The sequence below is a fragment of the Carlito syrichta genome, unplaced genomic scaffold (genome assembly GCF_000164805.1).
Source record: "Carlito syrichta isolate Samal-C Ts95f unplaced genomic scaffold, Tarsius_syrichta-2.0.1 Scaffold66807, whole genome shotgun sequence".
NCBI classification, from domain to species: Eukaryota; Metazoa; Chordata; class Mammalia; order Primates; family Tarsiidae; genus Carlito; species Carlito syrichta.
Genome location: NW_007010903.1, coordinates 1 through 18946, shown reverse-complemented (window position 1 = coordinate 18946; position 18946 = coordinate 1). Strand labels below are relative to the sequence as shown.

At 35.5% G+C, this 18946-nt stretch overlaps 1 protein-coding gene across 1 annotated transcript in view; it reads right to left on the bottom strand.

The window, feature by feature from the left end:
- The window catches only part of LOC103253145 (exocyst complex component 2-like), a gene marked incomplete at its 3' end in the record, with an annotated part of 44184 nt that extends 27113 nt beyond the window's left edge, over window positions 1-17071 (bottom strand). Inside the window, exons 1-5 of the mRNA XM_021709065.1 lie at window positions 16918-17071; window positions 10432-10512; window positions 3330-3475; window positions 3111-3192; window positions 2262-2364 (exon numbers count right to left, since the gene is read on the bottom strand). Of these exons, the coding sequence (XP_021564740.1) occupies window positions 2262-2364; window positions 3111-3192; window positions 3330-3475; window positions 10432-10512; window positions 16918-17071 (566 nt within the window). The remainder of the gene's footprint in view (window positions 1-2261; window positions 2365-3110; window positions 3193-3329; window positions 3476-10431; window positions 10513-16917) is intronic.
- Window positions 17072-18946: the final 1875 nt, after the last annotated feature.

Sequence of the window (18946 nt, the reverse complement as noted above, 5' to 3'; positions counted from 1 at the left end):
AAGTTACTAACATGTTGCTGACAGTATCAAGGCAGAATAAGGAGAGTAAGGAGAACCAGGAGTTTTAAATTAGACAAAATACTGAACAAAAGTAAGGTAATCCGTAATAATCTGATTTTCACTTCTACCATGCATAACTTGAATTATGTAAGAAAACTAATACAGATGTATTTTTGTTCATGATAAAACTGTCTCTGTCCCCACTTGGTGCTCACAGATTTCAAAGTCCAACAGATATTCTGATTAGCTCAGATCATATCTTTCTACTTATTAATGATCAAAAATTTAATTTAAAAAGGTAAAAAAGTTGCTTAGTGTCTTCTCAAAGCATCATAAAATAATCACTAAAAAATATGCATAACTATTATTGACTTGCTGACATTTTGCTCTTTTCTCTTTAAAATGACATAGGGAAAAGCAGCTAAAAGGCCGTATAAAAGCATTTTTTTACACCACCATCTTTTAAGTGATATCCATTAAGTTAGCTATCATAAGACCTGTATAAGTTATCCATATAAACAGTAATTCACAACATAAAGAAACTGTATACTCAATATGATTTAGCATACTATTACAGGCAAATCTAATATCACAAATGTAAACAGGTAAGAAAGTACATAAAAAGCATAAGCAGTGAAGTAGTAGAGCAGAAAACAGAGAGCAAGCATTAGGACATCCGATGCTGACCAGCAGTCTGTCCTGGACAGGACATGCAACGTCCCTGGAACTCTGTTTCTTCATATGTAAAATCAAACAGTTGGATAACTGATGTGTACTTTATTTCCAGCATCAAATTTCTAGGATTCTACAAGCCAGAAAATTTCCCAGAACACTCTTTCCTTATGGAGGCAGTGCAGAGAGAAGCAAGAGTAGGCTCTGAAAGCCAACAGGCACCCTCCTCTCTGTGTGCTGGGTGAGCTCCAGTGTCTTCACCTGTGTAACAATTACCATAGAGTGCCTTTTATTTTGGTTATCCAGATCACAGAGGACACACAGAATACATCCCACATGGTAGTGAGCGCATTACACACATGCAGCAGCAACAGCCAGTAATGTTCGTACTCTCTCTCCATTTCACCACCAGAGCCTCTGTTCCCTTCCTCTTGGGCAAACTGTTGCCCAAGGGACAATGGCTCATGCTCCCACCATGCATCTAGGTACTAGAACACAGGTCTGAGTGGACCTCATCCCCCACAACTATACACACAGCAGCTTGGAGGTCAGACCTTTATTCCCCCCAACAATGGTTGCATGGTGGCCACAGCCAAATGCAAAAATAATAACAAAAAAATTATTATTTTATAACTACTTGGATATCCAATCAACTTCACTAATTAAAGAGGAGCAGTCATTAAATATGGAAAATAACAGCTTATTCTGAGAACAAAGGCCACACTAAAAATATTCCAGCAGAAAATAAAAGTTAATATTTTTTAATAACAGATATAAAAAGCTTACAAATTATATACTTTGCCTCCAAATCCTGGTATAAACTACACATATGAAAAAATTACTGACAGTTTATTACATGTTAGACATTGTGTTAAATTCTTGAGTATCTTTGCAACCACCCTGAGAGACCATGTTATCCTGTCCATCTCACAGATGAATAAACAGAAAAAGAGAATTCAAGGAAATCTCAGAAAGTGAACAGCTAGTTTCCATTATGTGATATTGCTTCCTTTTTCTAAGGCTCTCTCTTCATATCCTGTGATGTCCATCTCTTTTAATATCACTGCTACTTTTTTTTAAGTATTCTCAGTAATTTTATTTCTCTTTTACTGATCACTAAAAGCATGTAAATCAGATAGGTATTCAAGGCTAAAACCTTTCAGAACGTTTTCTATCGTTGAGCCACAGCACAATCCTGTGGCATGAAGAACTTCCTACCTACTGCGAGACAGTATTCCACTCTAAACCATAGAGAGAGCCCTTACTTCATGGACTATGGGAACCCAAGGGTTCTGTATCCACACTATACTGTTAGTTTAGGCAGCCCATTTTTCAGCAGGAGGAAGAGGTGACTGAGAAAGGATGTTACCTTTCCTTTCCCAAAACTGGCAGGATTTTCTTGTCCTTAAAAAGTGAGTACACTGTAACTGCTCCCAAATATATTAATATTCTAAAGAATTTTGGTGTCTGACATTTGTCTTCCTTTTACCATCTCATCAATCTTCTAATTTCCTCAAAGCAGGATTATATAATGCATCCAGTACCAAAAAGATATATGTGATTCATCAAAATTCTTAGAGAAGGTTTACCTTATATAACGCTTTTGGTCGTGTAAGGTTGATGGCATCTCAAGCAATTTATCCAGAAGTAATTCTCTTAAAGCTTCAATCCATGTTTCTACTTCAGCATAATCTGTTTAAAAAGAAAAGAATATACAAGATTTACAGAAAGGAAAGTTAAAGTCAAATTTCAGAAAGCAGAAGAGTGGCTGCTTGTAGGGACGGGGGCTGACTGAGAAGAGGACCAGGGCCCTCCCTGGAGTAATCAAACACCACACCTTGCGTGGGTGTATGCATTCATCAAAACCCACTGCCCTGCAACATGTCAGGTCTGTGTGTTTCACTACATGTCAATTTTACCACAATGAAAAAAACATATTTAGTTTTCTAAGTCTATGACTTTAATAAAACCTTGTGATAGTTCTCCTAGTTGATAAGACTTTACTGCAGGGCATTTTAAGCTCTTCTTACTTTCTGCAACACTGGCATTAGAGATAATTTTATAAGTTATTCAGTTTCCTTTAAATAAGGTTAGAGTACATAAATATATTGGTCTTTCTGAAGAGGGAAGACTAAAATGTACTCTTCCATCTCTGTAAAATACCTGTCATTGATTCTTTCCATTAAAAAAATGCTGTAATAGCATCGTGGTCAGCAAACGGCAAAGAATGTTCAAGGCTAATCTATCTCCGTGGCTGCTCATTTTTATATCTCGAAAAAGAAAGTTGTCATGTTATTTTTGAAGTAATTGTTTTATATTTTAAAGACAGCACCATATAAACGAAAACTAAAACTCATGTAACATTCTTTGCAGAATATATTTCACATTCTTCCTATAAAAAGAAAGTAGAAGATCTAAAAGCAATAAACAAATCTTACATTTCTTGAAAACTTGCACCTCTGTTTTCCCAAAGAGTGACTTGGCCTTTTCATAATCATTAATAACCACATCATAATCACCCTTTAAAATAAAGAAACATTTTAGAGACTGTCAGTAAAGCATAAAGAAGACATTTGGTTAAGATTAAAAAAAAAACTTAAATCTTTAAAATTTATGACAGCTATAACTATACGTACATAAATAAATATGTACTCTACCTTTTGAATATTCCTTTCAATATTTAGAGGAAGGTTGAAAAGAAACTTAAATCGCTGAAGCACATTGAGTGCATTTCTTGTGGAATCTGCCTTGTCCTTTCGACCTAATACTTCTTGAAATAACGCATCCGCAGTATTACTTGCTCCTATTTTAAAAGGAGAGAAAGAAACTTAGATGGGAACTGATTTTAATCATAAAATGCGTAACTGGACATTAGAAAAAAATGTTAGACTGCTATAAGTAGCTTTACATTAAAATCCAATAGACTGTGTTTTAAAGTTAGCTATATTGCAGATCTTTTACATTTTGCTAAAATAAAATCTCCATTTTGCCTCAGTCTTTTCATATGTTAAGAATGGTATCCAATATAAAAACAACCATATTTACCATGCCTAAATAAATTCTCTAACATGAACCTACACTTATTTTACTTACTCTTCTAAACTTTATAGCAATTATAAGCCCTTAGGTTATTTAATTACTCCAGAAAATAGAGTAAAGCACATGCACATGTGTGCACACATATGTAAATTAGTTAAATTCCGTGTGTTCAGTATCTACATATGGGATAATAAACAAAACAAAGAAAATAGTTTTCAGAAAAACTTCTCAAAAGAAATATTTTTAAACAAACTCATTTCTTGACAGAATTACCTCCTTATATAGCAGGCACAGAAAATTACATAAGTAATTTAAAATGACAAACTTGAAAATAGGACCATAAATATTACTTAAATCAACCAATTCTTATAAAATCCTATATAAACTGGACATATCATAAGTTTTTTTTAAATCTAAAAGACCTGAAACTATATTAATCACAGAATGAAAGAGTTGCTTTATCTAAAGCAAAATTTGCTGTGTCCAAAAATAGTTTAAATTTTGCAACTTGTGAATTATTTTTAATTAGCCATAAGGAAAAAGGAGAAAAAAGATAAACTGTTTTCGGCTGTTTGATCGCTGCTTGTGAAAGTTTCTACATCATTTGGTCTGGTGACTATATTCTAAGCAAAGATGAAGAACGCACCCCAGCCTCACTGGGTGGCTTGCATGCCATGTTCTCCAGTCCACACTGTGGGTGGCCTAGCCGTGTTAAAGTCATCTTTGTAACAGGATTGTTTTATCTAAATAATGTTTAAATTCTGTTGAAATTTTAAAGGCCTGATATAAAAACTTTGTTTTGTCAAGATAGCAGTTTTCACCACATGCTATTTAATGTAGAACACGAAATTTCTACTGTAAGATGAGAAAAAATATATTTGCTTTTTGATACCAAACCACATAATAAAGGCTAAATGAAGACTTGAAATCTGATTAGAATTAAAACTTTTTTCCTCAAAGAAAAAATCTGTAAGGTATTTGTTTATCATTTAAAAAATATAAATTTCGTAAATTGAGGCTTCATAAATGAACAGAAATGTGAGAGGAACTAAATCTTTTTAAAAGGTTTATTACTCATGTGTGGAATCTGAAGGTTAAATCGTCAAGCATTTTTTTGTTGTTGTTTAATGAAGAAATGTGAGGCAAAAAATTATAAAAGTTCAAAATTAAACTTTTCTCATCTTATTTTTAAAGTAGTAAAAAAATTACCAACTAATAATTTTAACTCCTCTAAAAAGTATAAAAACAAGTACAGAAAAAATCCACTAATACTTAAATAAAATATAAGCATAAAGAAAAATGTATAGACAGAAATTATAAATTATAAAATTATAATTTTATTTATACTGAAAAATATATATTTATAGAAGTTTAATTTAAACAAATGTGAAGAAATTATAAGATGATAACTTTAATTTAAAGATAACTTCTGTCTACATATTATTCTATTGTGGATTTTATTGTACTAAAAAAAATTTATTGCAGCAAAACTGCAGTTCATAACTCTGAGAACTAGATGATATCTCTGGTAATAAAATACAGAAGAGCAGTGAAACCAAGATTTGTGCAAATAGATAAAAATCGCCAGCAGCTCACAAAATGCATTTGATATTTTCCTTCTCTAGTGCTACTAGTAAGAAAACAAAGCTACTGAAGAAAGGGGTGCTCTTCATACACAAGGCTGATGCCACAGACACAGCCATCAAGAAGGCATTCTCAGAGTCCCCTAGTATGAAACTCCCACGTGTGCCAGTCCATACAAACTCTCATTTCCTTCTCACACGAAAAACACCCAGTGTCGAGCAGTCAGCAGGGGTGTGAGTGTCCAGTGTCGGCCGTCAAACAAGTCTAACTGGACTAGGTGGCCATTAAAACCATGATTTTGACCTTTAAGGCTGCAGAACAGCTACATTCACCAGCCCTGGACAAATCTAGACCTGAGCTTGTCTTTTCTCCTCACTGGGAGATGGTCTCAACACTAGCTAATTTGGACAATTACTGTCATTGTCTCAGTCACACAGGAACCCTGAGAACTAACAGTAACGCTGTGGTAACAGTGTGTCTGCCCCCAACGTAGAGCAATATAATTTTCATACAGTGCAAGATGGGAAGAAAAGTCACTGCAGCACTGCACACCAACCAATGGAACTCACACCTGCTCAGGGAGCTCATATCATTAACAATGGAAAGTATTTTACATGTGCCAGGAACTCCTGTCATCTAGAAAACCTAGTTCTGTAATTCTAATGGTGTCTTAAAATTTCAAGCATGTTTATTTAAAGTGAACATTATGTTTTCTCTGATTTCAAAGTGGCTGTATTGGTCCCTGCATTGGTACTGACACTTAAGACAGTAAATCACAAAAGTGATTTTTAATCTGGACTCTCTGCTTGATGAAAACTGGGGGGATCGAGGCAGAACAAAAGGAGCAACCCCTCCTATCCCATCACAACACAAATGACAAATGACCCTAGAAATCTCACTCATATATTGAACTGAATTTTTCCTCTCCACTCTTCTCCTCATATCCAAACCTGCTCTTCCTTCATCCACTTGAGGAAACTCCACATGACAGCACAGCAGGTGTGTCATGAGCAACCCCATCCCCTGCAGCTCGCCTCTTACATCTGCACACCAGCCACTAGCTCCTGCTCCTGGGCTGCAGCTCATCTCCTCTCAGAACTCAGAGCCTTCTCTCAAGTTGCCAGCCCTGCTGGAACACACTTGTATCCCTCCACTCGGCTGCCCACTCCAGCCTCTGCCTGTCTGGGCACTCCCTGCTCTCTCCACTCAACTGTTTGGTGGGTTGCCCATATTCAGGCTCCAGACACACCCCAGGATGACTACCTGCAGAGTATCATCACACCATAATTCAATGGCCTGCTCTGTGTCTGTGTATTCCATTAGATTATAATCTCTTAGAAGTAGAGTACAAGTTTTATTTTTATACCCCTGGAATAAAACAAACATGTGCTCAATACATGCTTACAGAGCAAGGGACTAAAACTCAGTCTCGGAACTGATGACCAGTATTATCCCTACTTGGAGAGGTGGTGCCATGCAGCATGGCAGGTCTCGCTTCGCAAAACAACAGGGTTATGACAGGGATGAGTAAGCTGAAGCCCAGTAAAGTGATCTGCAGAATCAATGGGAAAATTACAGCTGTGACTTCTAAAAATGTTTGCTGCAACATTAAAAACTCGCTTACATTAGCTATTAATGAATAACAAAATTTTTTAAATAGTAAAACTAATATTTAGTATACTATAATTTAAAACATTAGAAACATTACAAATTAAAGTACTTCATAGAAAAACTTATCAAGCGTCTTTGACTTCTTTTTGTCATAAAATTTATAATTATATATCAAGCATCTTTTCTATGCTTTAACAAATTTATCATACTCAAAGTGTGAATCAGATTCTGATATTTTATCCTTTGCACTTTCAACGTTGTGAAACATCTCTGAGGGTTCCTTTGAACATAACTTCCTTTGGGACACCTCATGCTTTTCTTCATAAACACTTTCTCATTTACAGTGATCAGGTCTCCACCACTGAGTCTCAAACTGCAGCAGAGTCCACATTCCCACTGTCAGCTATTTCTTCCATAACTCCATTTGTTAGATTTGAATTTCACTTTTCATGTTACTGTTTTTTGTTTTTTGATACACTTTCATCTTTATGGGTGAATTCCTTTGGATTATTCATTTTTTGTAAAACGTCACTGGATTTATCAAGGCATAGTGACCAGGTACTCCTTGGCTCTTGAAAGTAGTGACATGACTGTTCACCCTGTGTACATGCTAGTTGCAACCTGGGGACTGAAGAGCTAGCAGGGAATTTCGTACTTGGGGCAGTTATAACTGGAATCTGCACTGTGTTGCTGGGCGTAGGGTGTTATTTAATTGAACCATGGTGATTGAAATCTGTGCCTATCCAAACCATGCATAAGGATACCTAGTTTAAAGCACAAATTTGGAGCCAGATTTCTGTAGATATATCTCAGTTCTGCCACTTACTATTTATATGACTTTATGTAGCTCATTTAATCTTCATCAATAAAATGAAGTTAACAACATAAATCTCAAGAACTGCTGTGAGGACTAAATATACATAGACTGCTGAGAGCAGCACCTGCCCCTTAGCAGATACCACACAGGTCTTAGCTATAACTACCACAACTATTGATACCAATACTAACACAGTACTGTCTGCATCTGCTACCCTGTTATAATACAGTAGCCACTGGCCACATGGGGCCTTCTCAATTTAAAGTTTAAGCAATGAAAATTGAATAAAAATTTAAAATGCAATTCCTCAGCTGTACTAGGCACACTTGAACTGCTCAATAGCTACAATTTCCTCACTGCAGAAGTTCTACTGAACAATGCTGCTCTATACTCTTGCAAAAGATAAGAACACAGATATAAATACGTTCATTTGATATGAATAAACTACAGGTTAACAATGGCTTGAAACTGAGAAGGAATTAAGGTCAAAGGCCAACATGAGAAATACACACCAATACAAACAAAAAAAAGTTCAGTAAAGTGTCAACATTGATCTACTCAGAATAAAATGGACTACATTTCTTATAGCCAACATAATCCTTTAGAAGCTTAGCTTGAAGAAAGATTGCCCATATTTTTAAAAATACTCTCATTTAAAAAACTAAAGAAGAATTCATATGAATTAGCACGTAATTATATATAAAAGCCTTAGCAATAATCTGAACAAACTAAACTACATTAATACTCATTTGTTCCTTCCTTTCCAAAAGAAAAGAAACTAAATTTTCAATAGTAATAATTGAGTTTTTCCTGATTTTAATTGTTTTCCCCAGTTCTACAGCACTGAAGTCCCAGATAATGACAAAACCCAGTCTGGGAAGGAGAGACTGTCCCAGGGCTGGAGCTATGTCCCCTCCGGCCTTGTGTCCCTGGCAGCTCAGTATGGGACTCACACACCAGCACTAAGTAAACACTTGTCAAGTTGACCTTAACCTAAGACAGCAAACATCAACATCATGTGGATAAAGAATGCTTCTGGATAAAAAGGAATTGTTATAAAGAAATATATTTTAAGGAAATTTTTACACCAAAAAGTCCTGAAGGAAGGTCTTAAAAAGAAGTGACCATTTAAATTAAACTGAAGTTTATCCCAAAACAGAAAAACTTCAACAGAAAGTCATTATGACAATTTTCTGGAAAAAGCTCATGGTTATAAAGGAATATAAGTAAAACAATTTCCCTTACAACTTTTAATACTACAAGTTTCAAAGAATCATTCCACAAACTACTTCTTAAAAGAAAAAATTACCTAACCACACTATGCTAAGCCTAACACATGCAACAGACCTTAGCATTTTTCAAACCTTAACAAGTATCCCTTTTACCAACTCAATAATATACTTATTATGTCAGCTGTTCCTACAAGTCACCTTCTAAAAGTTATGGAAGTATTCTTGTTTTTAGAACAGGTATCTTAGTTTGATGATAACTTCTTTAGTGCACATAACATCACTGAGCAGAAAATATCCTTCCAAGACCTTAAAATGTTTGACTATGCTAACACAGAAATAGCTTCAATAAGTATTTGAGTTGAATTCAGAATATATCCATTGTAACAAAGTTGGTGACTTGATGCTCAAAGATAAAAACAAAGCAAAATCTCAAGATAAGTAATAATAATGGTAATAAAAATAATCAGAAGAAAAAAATTGTAACTGCTGTCAAATTTTTAAATTTAGAATGAAATCCAAGTACTTAAATTCTACTACCAAGGAAAGCCCACACCAAATTAAATCTTCCTTCTAGAAAATATTTTATTAGGGATTCTCTAGGCTTGAAAACAGATATTTATGTAAACGCTCAGAAAGTTCTACTCATGGGAACTAATTAGGCTAGAAATGCAAAATTAACTTCATATCACAGTCCTGTAGTCATAGAATCTTTAAAGATCTGATATGAGGTTTCTTAATTTTTTCTTAGCCTAACTTCAAGACAAAATCATGTTACATTTAAAAACAAGGAGATTCCTAAGGAGATTCATATCAAATGTTAATATATGCATGAAAAGAGGATGACTTATTTTTAAGCCACTAATATCATAATAAGGATTAATTAATATAATGAGTTTTTTCTAAATCACTAGGATAAATAGCTGGGAACTAAAAAGGACAAAAGAGAAGATGAACAGGACTCAAAACTTTATACATAAACTTTAGCTTTTCCTGGGCTTATAATTTTTACAAAATGTCTCAGATTTAGATATATTCTTAAATATCCAGCTGCAAATCCTTTTGTGGAAAAAGGCAAAGCATATACAAATAAATGACACCTACATATCTGTCATCCTAATAGACAGTTTTTCCCAGTTTTTGGTCAATGACAATCCTGGCTATTTTCTCAGCACTTTCCTATCTCTGATGATGCTAATCATAATAAACCGGTCTGTCTTATGGTGGCAGATTTTATTTCCTATGAAGTATATTGGTTTGTTTTCAAATTATGATTTCTCATAAATACTATGCAAACAGAAACAGAACATTCATTTCCAATGTTTCTATTCCTCTTTATTATGTTTATTAAATCATTTCTATTTAGAAATAAATACTAAAATGCAACTTACTGCCTTGTCCTATAAAGTCAGGTCCATGACCTATATTAAAGTTTGTTACAAAGTCCATAAATAGTTTTGGGTGGTAGACAACACTTACTGTTCAGAACATTCTCCAGTTTCTGCGTCATGGATCCCTCTACTTTTTCTGTTCCATCCGCTTCTAGTTTTTGATGGATGGCTAGAAAATAAAATCTTGTTAAAATATGGGTCATTTTAATAGGTGGGGATATACTACATCAAAATGACATTTTCAAGCAGCTTTTAAAATGGTCACATTCTTTTCACTACTGGAAAAGATCACAAACACATCACTCTGAAAAGTGCCCAGCAGACATCAGTCTAAGCTATTTGCAGTTTAGTATCATTAAAACAGTATATAACACATACCCAATCATCTGACCTTCAAGACTCAGTGGTTAGTAAACAGTTGGATTTATAAAGAAAAGGAAGGCTCGAGGTATCCTGGGGTCTTATTACTATAGGTTGAGTATCCCCAACCTGAAAATCTGAAATGCTGCAAAATCTGAAACTTTTGAGCACCAACGTGACATTCAAAGGAAATGCTCATTGGAACATTTCAGATTTCAGATTTCAGATTTTCAGACTGGAGATGCTCAACCAGTAACAACATAATGCAAATATCCCAAAATCTGAAAAGATTCTAAATCCTCCTTGCCCCAAGTATTTCAGACAAGGGATACTCAAACTGTAATGTCAATATTTGACCACAGGAAAGTCATTCTTATTCCTTAGTTTCACCATTTGCAAAGTAGAAACATTACTATTTAGAGTCTACCAACTTCAAAACATTTAATTTCAGCCTTGGGATATAACATGACAAAATACATATCTTCATGTTCTATTCAATCTACAATAAGTTACTTTCCTTAGAGGTTCCCAAGAAATACCTAGCTACATCTACCAAAACATCAACTGGGGAATGTACAAATTACAATGGAGTTTTTTTCTGTTATTGATTTATGTCTGCCTGAATCTGATAAAGATTATTAGGGGATGATTTAATAATTTATATTCAAAAACTGTTTCACCCACTGAAAAGGAGAGCTTTTAAACACAGCATATCAGGCTTATTTTGGTGAAAACTAAGAAAATTTTCAAAAGAAAATTGGCCAAATACAATTTCAAATTCAAAATGATAAATAAAAATAATAAAAATAGCAAGGCAAACATTGAGCTACGATCACATAAGCACAGCATAAGTCTCTACTGTATAGCGTTTATCTTTTAAGAAGGCAGTGATGTATCTTCCAATATTATTTCTATTTTACAAACAGGAAAACCACAGCTCCATGAAATGAATCAGGTTGACCAAGGTCACAAAGCCAAACCCAAAATGTACATTTAAGCAATATGACCCAATACAGAAAACCTCATCCTGCACTGCCCATTTAGTATGGGCAAGCAACCCATACAGTGTAAGCTTCTGTTTTCATATCTTTAAAATAAACACTTATTATGTCAGTTAGGAACTGCAATCAGTTGTAAATAAAAGAAGCCTCTTCTCCCCAAAATGATAGCTGCTAAGACACCCAGGATTTTTATTTTTTCACATAACTTGCTCTAGCAAAAACTCAAACGCAGGATGTTTAACTCCATGGTCTTCAATAGCCAATACATTGAAACAAACATTCCTCATATATTAGCTATTTAACATTCAGTGACAAAACTCATCCTTAAAAGGGAACTACAGATTCTACCTTAACCCACCATCATAACTGATAGATTTATGCCAAAGGAAAAAAAAATACAAACCAAACAAAGATGTGTATTTCTTTTATCAGACCTATTCAATTAAATGTATTTCCCTTGAATTTCTGTTCTGAGTCAAGTTCAGCGCTCAGATGCACTATGAATAAATTCTCCATGTCTGATAACATCTATTTATCTGCTCATTTTAATTAGTTTTTAATTCTGATCTTGTTCTTTTTTTACCCTTTTTTGGGGATAAAGCCATCTCAAATTTTGTTTGAAATTCTAAAATAAACATACTGTTCCTCTATTAAAGTAACACATTCACAGAAAGAAAAATAAATATATTTGGGGGAAAAATCAGCCATTGTATTTTTAATTGTCATGGTTATTCAAGAGTGAAGAGAAAGTAATTTTTTTGATGTTTCAAATTTGGATTATATGGTAACACTGACATAAAATGTTTCCACATATCAAAGCTTAAACTTAAGTTCAATTTATTAAGTTAAATGGAAAATAATTTCCTCCTCTATCTTTAAGGACAGGAGACAGATTATGCCTAAATATTAAAAAGTTAAACTAGAAAGATTCCCATGTTGAATATGATCAGATCACTTATACTCTTTATTTAAAATACTACGATTTTCTGACAATCATAGTTGCTAAAATATATTTGGCACACATTGGAGTTTCATCGAGCAAGTACTGGCATAAGACATTAGCTCCTACAATAGCCCTACCATAAATGATACTTTCTATGTCAAAATTAGTATTAAAGGAAATCATGTAGCCACCATTTCTAACCATGACAAAACTCATCACTGATCAGCAGGTCAAGATGAGGTGACACTGATCTCCTCAGCTCAGTTTACAGTCCTTTTTGCTGACAAGGCAACTTCCTCCCACTCATCCCCACCACAGCAGAGTCACTGTCAAGCTGTCAGCCAAGCATGAGGACCCAGAGACACTGGGATCTGATAAAGGCAATTCTATTTTCCAGAAAATTAAACCAAATAACCCAATGTCTGGTTCACTTGACCTTTTATTTTCTCTGAAAACATGTTTAAGTAGAATAGCTCAATAAGCAACTTGGTGCATGATCACAGGTTTGTTACTGTTTCTAATCTATTAAAACTTAATTATGTGAAGCAGTTGAACACAAAATGTTTATATGAACATATAAAGTTTATATCTGGGAAACAAAAAAGTATGTATAAAAGTTATAGAAAGATTGCCCAATGATTCATTTCAATTATTTGATCCTTTTAAAAACTCTTGAATAAAATATGGATGTCAAATTTGCAATTTCAAACAAATTCATAATACCTGTCCAAGCCTTTATATAAATGCCATTACCAAATGAGGCACCAAGAATCACATGTGTGTATAGACAGTATGTAAAGGATCTAGTGTCAGGTACAAAATTATGTACATACTCTAACCACTCTGTTACTGCTAGCCTATGTGAGATAGGAATATTCAAACCAGATCAGAGACTGGTAAACTATTTCTATGAAGAACCAAAGAGTAAATATTTTAGGCTTTGTGGGCCACATCCTAGCCTCTATCATATATTCTTCTTCTTAATTTTTCTTATAAGCAACCCCTGGAAAACATAGCCATGCTTATCTCCTGGTCTGTGAAAATACTGGCCATGGACTAATTTGGTTCACATGCTGACCTCTGAGATGAATTATACTTATTAAAGTAGATGCCTTAATAATTTAAACTTACAAAGAGCCTTTCAAACATTTAGTTTCCACTTCTTATTCAATCAAAGTTTTGTCAGAGTGGATATATCATGTATAAATCATGTTTAAATTAAGAAATCTGTGACTCCTTTCTTTCCCCAATTATATTGAAAAAAGAATAAGAAAATAATTGTAACTATTACATAGAAGGCTAAAAGATAGGAATGATTCTTAGATAATTATGGTTTTCTTAAACACCACACCTGCCTAAATCATCTTCACACATTAACAGACACTAATAACTGCATGTACCAAAAAAATCAGTTGTGGCTCAAGTCACCCAGAGCAGCAGCAATAAAATAGGGGAAGGAGGACGAGTAGTATGGGGAACAATGTGTGTTATTCACTCTGATGTGACCTTTTTACTCTAACTTACCATAAAGAATATTCATTACTACAGTTCTTGTCCACTATTGCTCTTGGAAGAAGCAAGTGATAATGCTGGACTTGCCATAAAAATGAGTGACTGCATAAGTTACTAAATGCCCAAGCTTAGGGGGCACTCAGAGAAATGGTCACAAAACAGAGGAGGTGATCAGAAGGCTTTAAGGAGCTCAAGAAGGCCTTTATCACCAGGAGGAGCTCCACCATGAACATCCTTGTAACCTGGGGGTTCTGGCATGACTAGTTACTGCCAAGAACCCATGGCTCACCAGGGCCTAGAGGGAATGGAAGAGAATGCGGAGGGACACCCATGAAAAGTGAAGTCTAATACTGGGAATACTTTTGCAGGATGGAGTAAAGAAAAAAGCTATACTGAACACACTGAGGTTACCACTGGCAGGTAAGTTATGCCAGGCACACTTCTTGTCAAGTTCTATCAAAATACCTACAGGCACACACAGGAAGAAACAACTGACAACGGCATTAAAAACTAAAAGGTTAATAAAGGCTACAAACAGCACCTGACTGGGATGGACTGAAAAAACAGACTTGAACTGAGTATAAAACAGTCTATTCCATTGAAAAGAAGAATGCAGACAATATCAAAAAGAGCAGAGAAATTTCTGATTACAACCATCACCTCTATGCCTAGCTCTGCAACACTGACAGACCAGACAGCACTGACTAGAACATTTTCAATCTTCTCATAACTATTATCGGGACTAAAGTTCTGCTTCCCCCATTTTTTCACCCCCAACACCTTTCCTTTTCCATTTGGAGACCAATCTCCCCACATCTAGCATGGCAGGAAACAGAAGGCAGTTGGGAGAAGCACACTATTGTTGGGCAAGTGGGCAGACCACTGAAAAACAGATGAGGGCTGGGCATCATGCAGGGTAGCAGAAGGAAACGAGTGGCATTTTAATACAAGACCATTCTGAGATAACCCATATACTATACTGATGTAACAGAACAAAACTTTAAGAACTGAAGATGTGAGTCTATAAATCAAAAAGACTTATAAAATGTTAGATAAAATTAATGAAAACAAGACGAGTATTCTAGTATATCCTGCAGATGGGTTATTCCTTTAAAAAAAAATAAATTCAAAGCTAAAAAAATATCTTTTACGCATTTAGGTGGAGAGAAAAACAATTTACCTACAAGTAATAAAGAAATGTGTTGGTTCAAGACTTTGCCTCTGTAACACTAAAAGTCATTGGATCAATGTCACCATAAAATACTTCTCTTACAGCCAAGTGGTTATTCATATATAAAGGCAAAAGACATTTCCAGACACACAAAAGTTCAAAAGATATAGCACAAAACATATATCATAAATTAAAAAAATTAAAACGAAATAAAAACTCAAAGATAGGAAAGATGAAACATAAAAGGACTGGCAATAAACATTAAAGCCAATTAAATTTACATGTATATATGCTGTGAATATTTACCATAAAACTGTGGTAAGTATAAAATTAAGTGCAAAAGAAAAACATAAAACAAGATTAAGAAAATGGGAAACAAAGTAAAATAAGCTTGAATTAAAAAAGTAAAATAACTTTGAATTAAATTAAGACCCAAAAAAGGGGAAAAGCATGGGATATAAAGATATGCTAAACTTATGTCATATATAAGAGAAGTCAAAGGCAACATATAACAGAATTTAAAAACATTTCTCGCAAACTTGCAAGTAACATCATCTATATTGCAAAAAAGAAAAAATGAAGAACAAAAGGTAACAACAGAACAAGACAAGAGAAAAAGACAACAGGACAAAAATTTCAATTATGATAAACGTAAATGGTTTAAATTCTTCTAATAAAAGTCAAAAGTTCTAAGAATGGTATTTTGAAAAAAAATTAAAATCCTGTCACATGTTGCTTATAGGCACATGCCAGAAATAAAATTTCTAAAAAGTTACAAAGAATATTATGAATAATGGTATCAAGCAAATGCATTCAAAAAGAAGGGTATAAAATGTTAGCATTACATTGCTGAGCTATAAAGAATCTAGTCTTGCTCAAAAGAAGGCCTGACTTTTGCCCTCAACTCCTGGGAGGTAACCTCTAAGCTCCTGGAATGTTCTGCCTGATAAAAGCATCTTTGTTTCCCTGGGGGACTTGGATCACACCAGATAGTTTAACAATAATTTATGATAAGGACTTCCAGTCACTCAGTATTAGCTTGACCTTTCAAGGGGATGGAGACTGAGGTCAGTCATAAGGGCCACTGACTATGCCTACGCAAAGGAGCCCCATTGAAAATAATGGATCTGGACACAAGGCTTGAATGGCTTCCGTGGATGGTAGTACTCCATGTGTGTTGTCAAACATTGTAATGAGGAAAGTTAGTGCTGTCCACTACTCCACTAGGAGATGACACCTGGAAGTTCCATGCATAGAACTTTCCTATATCCTGCCCCATGAGTCTCTATCCTTGGCTAACTATAATTGAAAGGAAGGGAGGGAGGAAGGGAGGGAGGAAGGGAGAAAGGGAGAGAGGGAGGGAGGGAGGGAGGGGGAGGGGGACAGAGAGAGAGAGAAAGAGAGAAAGAGAGAAAGAGAGAGAGAGGGAAAGAGAGGGAGAGAGAGAAAGAGAGAGAGAGAGAAAGAAAGAAAGAAAGAAAGAAAGAAAGAAAGAAAGAAAGAAAGAAAGAAAGAAAGAAAGAAAGAAAGACAGGAAGGAAGGGCACACCATCAAGAAACACAGAGGAGAATCCTGTCTGCGAGCACCAAGGTGAAACGCGGTTCCGCCTCCTGGGCCGCGGCCTCCCATGGAGTGCTTCGGACTCCGGCGCTGCGGGACCCCAGAGTGTGGCTCGCTGCGACTCGGACGACTGCAGAGCTGGGCTCCCCGCAGGTGGCGGAGCTGTGGCCCCCCTACCATGTCGAGGGAACGTCAGTCAGGCCGCTCTTGGACATGGACCCTTAACCAGACCAAGACTGCATACTGCTGAATAGACAGACTGTAAAGCAGAGGGAAAAGTGAACAAAGCCAGAAGACCCTCATAAGGAAGAACAGGTCATTGCAGAAGAGAAATAAAAGCAACCCCACCTTCCCTCAAAAACAGAATTGAAGAGGGGGAGGGAAAGGGGGAGAGGGAGAAAAATCTGCAGAAATGAAGAAAAACCAAAAGAAGAGTATGGGTCTCTCCCAGACGCCTGGGAGAGCAGACACTGAGAAAATTGACTTTGGAATACAAACAATGAAAAGTCCCCAGAATGAAGGGTCTCAAAATGCAAATGTAGATATCAAAACAATAATGGAGAGATAAAAAGAATTGAGGAGACACAAGAAGAAACTAGGAAGGAGCTGATATCTGAGATAACAGTAATAAAGAATACTGTGAATGAAATAAATAACAAATTGATAAGCATGGAAAGCAGAATTACCCAAGCAGAAGAAAGAATCTCAGAGCTTGAGGACCAAAATATAGAAATAACCCAAACTCTTAAAAACACAGAAAATAAGCTCAAAAAGACAGAACAAAACCTTCAAGAGATGAGTGACTACCTCAAGAGGCCTAACCTAAGAATAATCGGATTCCCTGAGGCAGAAAGAGAAACAGAGACCACATTCGAACAAACTTTCCATGAGATCATTCAAGAAAACTTCCCTTATCTAATCAGTGATACAAAAATTCAAACACAAGAGATTCAGAGAACCCCTGCAAGACAACAAATGAGAAGACCAACTCCTAGACACATAATAATTCGCCTAAATAAAGTAGGCACAAAAGAAAAAATCCTAAAGGCAGCAAGAGAAAAAGGCCAGATCACCTACCATGGAAGACCAATCAGAATAGCAGCAGATTGATCTGCAGAAACCCTGCAGGCTAGGAGAGCTTGGAGCCCTATCTTCAAAGTCCTAAAAGATAAACAATTTCAACCAAGAATAACCTACCCGGCCAAGCTAAGCTTCATCAGTGAGGGAGAATTAAAATCTTTCCCAGATATCCAATCCCTAAGAACGTATGCAGCCACAAAACCATCTCTACATGAAACACTTAACAAAGTACTAAACACAGAAGAAAAGGAAAAAAGAACAACGTTCTTCACAAGAGTACAGGGAAAAGAATAAAATATACATGAACCAACCCCAAAACCAAAAGAAAGACAAAAAAAAGAAAAAAGAAAAAACCAAGTGGAAGAACAACAACTCAATAAGAACTACATGATAGGGACGAACCCTCACATTTTAATAATTAGTCTGAATGTGAATGGACTAAACGCACCACTGAAAAGACATAGAATGACAAAATGGATAAAATATCACCAGGCAACAATATACTGCCTTCAAGAGACCCATCTCACTAGAAAGGACATACACAGACTCAAAGTAAGAGGATGGGAAACAAATTTTCAGGCGAATGGAACACAAAAGAAAGGAGGAGTCGTGATCCTAATTTCAGACAAAATACCATTTAAGCTATCAAAAATTTAAAAAGATACAGAGGGCCACTACATAATGATAAAAGGTTCACTCCATCAACAAGAAATATCTATCCTAAACATATATGCACCCAACATAGGTGCGCCAACATTCATAAAGCAACTTCTAGGAAAACTAAAGAAAGACATTGACTCTAACCCCATAATAACTGGGGACTTTAATACACCACTCACAACCTTAGACAGATCATCAGGACAAAAAATCAGCAAGGAGATATGGAACCTCAATGAGACACTGGACCAAATGGACTTAATTGATACCTATAGAACACTCCATCCAAAGACCACAGATACACATTCTACTCATCAC